This window comes from Stomoxys calcitrans, chromosome 2 (genome assembly GCF_963082655.1).
Source record: "Stomoxys calcitrans chromosome 2, idStoCalc2.1, whole genome shotgun sequence".
Lineage (NCBI taxonomy): Eukaryota > Metazoa > Arthropoda > Insecta > Diptera > Muscidae > Stomoxys > Stomoxys calcitrans.
The window spans coordinates 76694866-76697063 of NC_081553.1; the positions used below are offsets into that span (position 1 = coordinate 76694866).

Below are 2198 nucleotides of genomic sequence, written 5' to 3' on the forward strand. Positions count from 1 at the left end.
ACAGACTACTCGATTGACATCGTTCTTTTAAATGAAACTTTTCTGAAAACTATACATAAATTTGTAATCCCTGGATATGTTATACACCGAGCTGATAGGACTACCCACGGAGGCGGCGTAGCCATAGCAGTTAGAAATACAATCAAACACAAGGTTGAAAATTCGTTTCCAACGAAAATCATAGAAAACAAATGTATCTCAGTAGATTTCTGTAAAGCAAAAGTTAAATTTGTTGCAGCATATTGCCCGCGTTACACTTCTGACTTCCAAAGTGATCTCGAAATTATGACGTCTGCAAATGTTGAATTCTTTATTGCTGGGGATTTTAATGCCCACCACACCAGCTGGAATTGCGCTGATAGCGATGTGGCCGGAAAAGTGTTATTTGACCATCAAAATAAATCAAACTTCTATATATATTTCCCACCTAGTCATACAAGATTTCCCCAAAATCAAACCATCAGACGACCGTCAACAATTGATCTTCTACTATCAAATTCCTCTTTAGTTTTTACCGACCTGGAAACGCATCCGCACAAATTAAATTCCGATCATGTACCTGTAACATTTACGGTTAACGAGAAATTCAACGAAGCCATAAAATTATACCCAGATTTTAGAATGGCCAATTGGCAACGTTTCAAGTCATTGTTGGATTTAGAACTTTGCAATTCTGATGTTTTTAATTGTGAATTATCACTTCGTGACGTTGACAAGACGATTGAGGGTTTTGTGGATTTGCTGGGTGAGGCCTGCAGTAAGTCAGTGCCTCATGGTCCCAGAGCCACAGGCAGTGCTAGGATGACAGCTGAATGTAAGCTTATGATTTCGACCAGGAACAAATTCAGAAGAATGGCTCAGAGGAGTACGGATCAGAGTTTAAGAACTACGTACCAGGCTGTGGTCCGGGAAATTAATAAGATGATTGCAATTGGCATGAATAGAAGTAGAAACATTCAATGGGGTAACTTTTTATCTACCTTGAGGATTGGCAGTAGGAACTTTTGGAAGGTTACAAGGCGTATTAAGGGCCAAAATAGGGGAATAGGAGATTTGGTTTATAACGACAAGATGATTTGTTGTAATCATGAGAAAGCTGAAATTCTCGCTGAGCATTTCGTAAATGCTCATCGGACGACGGTGGGTATGATGAGTACAATGGAAGGAAAAGTGGAATTGACGACAAAGGCGATACAGGAGGACTCGACCCCGAACGACGATATGACATCCTTTACGAATCAGGAAGAGGTAGCATTTCTGATAGGTCGTCTGAGGAATGGTAAGTCACCGGGAATTGATCAGGTTAGTAATTTATTATTGAAACAATTGCCAGATTCGGCTGTAAGGTTCTTAGTAAAAGTTTTTAACTTTTGTATTAAATTTTCGGTTTTTCCAAGACCCTTCAAAATAGCAAAGGTCATTTCGATTCATAAAAAGGGCAAAGACCCCAAATCACCTACCAGCTACCGCCCCATCAGCCTTTTGAGCTCGATAGGCAAAGTTTTTGAGAGAATTATATTTCACAGACTTCAGAGTTTTGTGGAAGAAAATGACCTAATCCATGACTGCCAGTATGGTTTCAGAGCACAACATTCCACAACTCATCAGGTTAAAAGAGTTGTGAAAATGATACGTCAGAACAAGCAAAGACGACATTCGACAGGAATTCTTTTTATCGACATCGAAAAAGCCTTTGATTCAATTTGGCACAAAGGTTTACTATATAAGCTTAATAAAATGAAATTTCCATTATATTTGATTAAATTGGTAAATGATTTCCTTACCGAAAGAGGCTTCACTGTAGATGTTGAAGGTCAACAATCGTCGATAAAAACCATTCCTGCTGGAGTTCCCCAGGGTTCTGTTCTGTCTCCCCTTTTATACTCGCTTTATACCTCAGACATTAGGCCTTCCAGAGAAAGCGACATCGCCTTCTACGCTGACGACAGTGCGTTTATTTGTCAAGGGAAAGTATCGAATGCGATAGTAGGTAGAATGCAAAGGGCACTAAATTCGGCATCTAAATATTTTTCAAAATGGAAGATAAAAATAAATGAGCAGAAGTCACAGGCGATACTATTCCCTTTTAATAAATCTCCCAAGAGACAACCTACGCGTAAGCTGATGGCAAATGGAAGGGAAATACCTTTTTCAAAGACGATAAAATATCTTGGAATTACCCTTGATGAGAAATTGAC

The 2198-nt window shown here is 39.1% G+C and overlaps 1 protein-coding gene across 1 annotated transcript; it reads left to right on the forward strand.

The window, feature by feature from the left end:
* The first annotated feature begins 285 nt into the window (after positions 1-285).
* LOC131994697 (uncharacterized) lies at positions 286-1987 on the forward strand. Its single transcript, XM_059361509.1, has 2 exons — positions 286-1302; positions 1901-1987. Exons 1-2 carry the CDS (start codon positions 286-288, stop codon positions 1985-1987), a joined length of 1104 nt encoding a protein of 367 aa, XP_059217492.1.
* Positions 1988-2198: the final 211 nt, after the last annotated feature.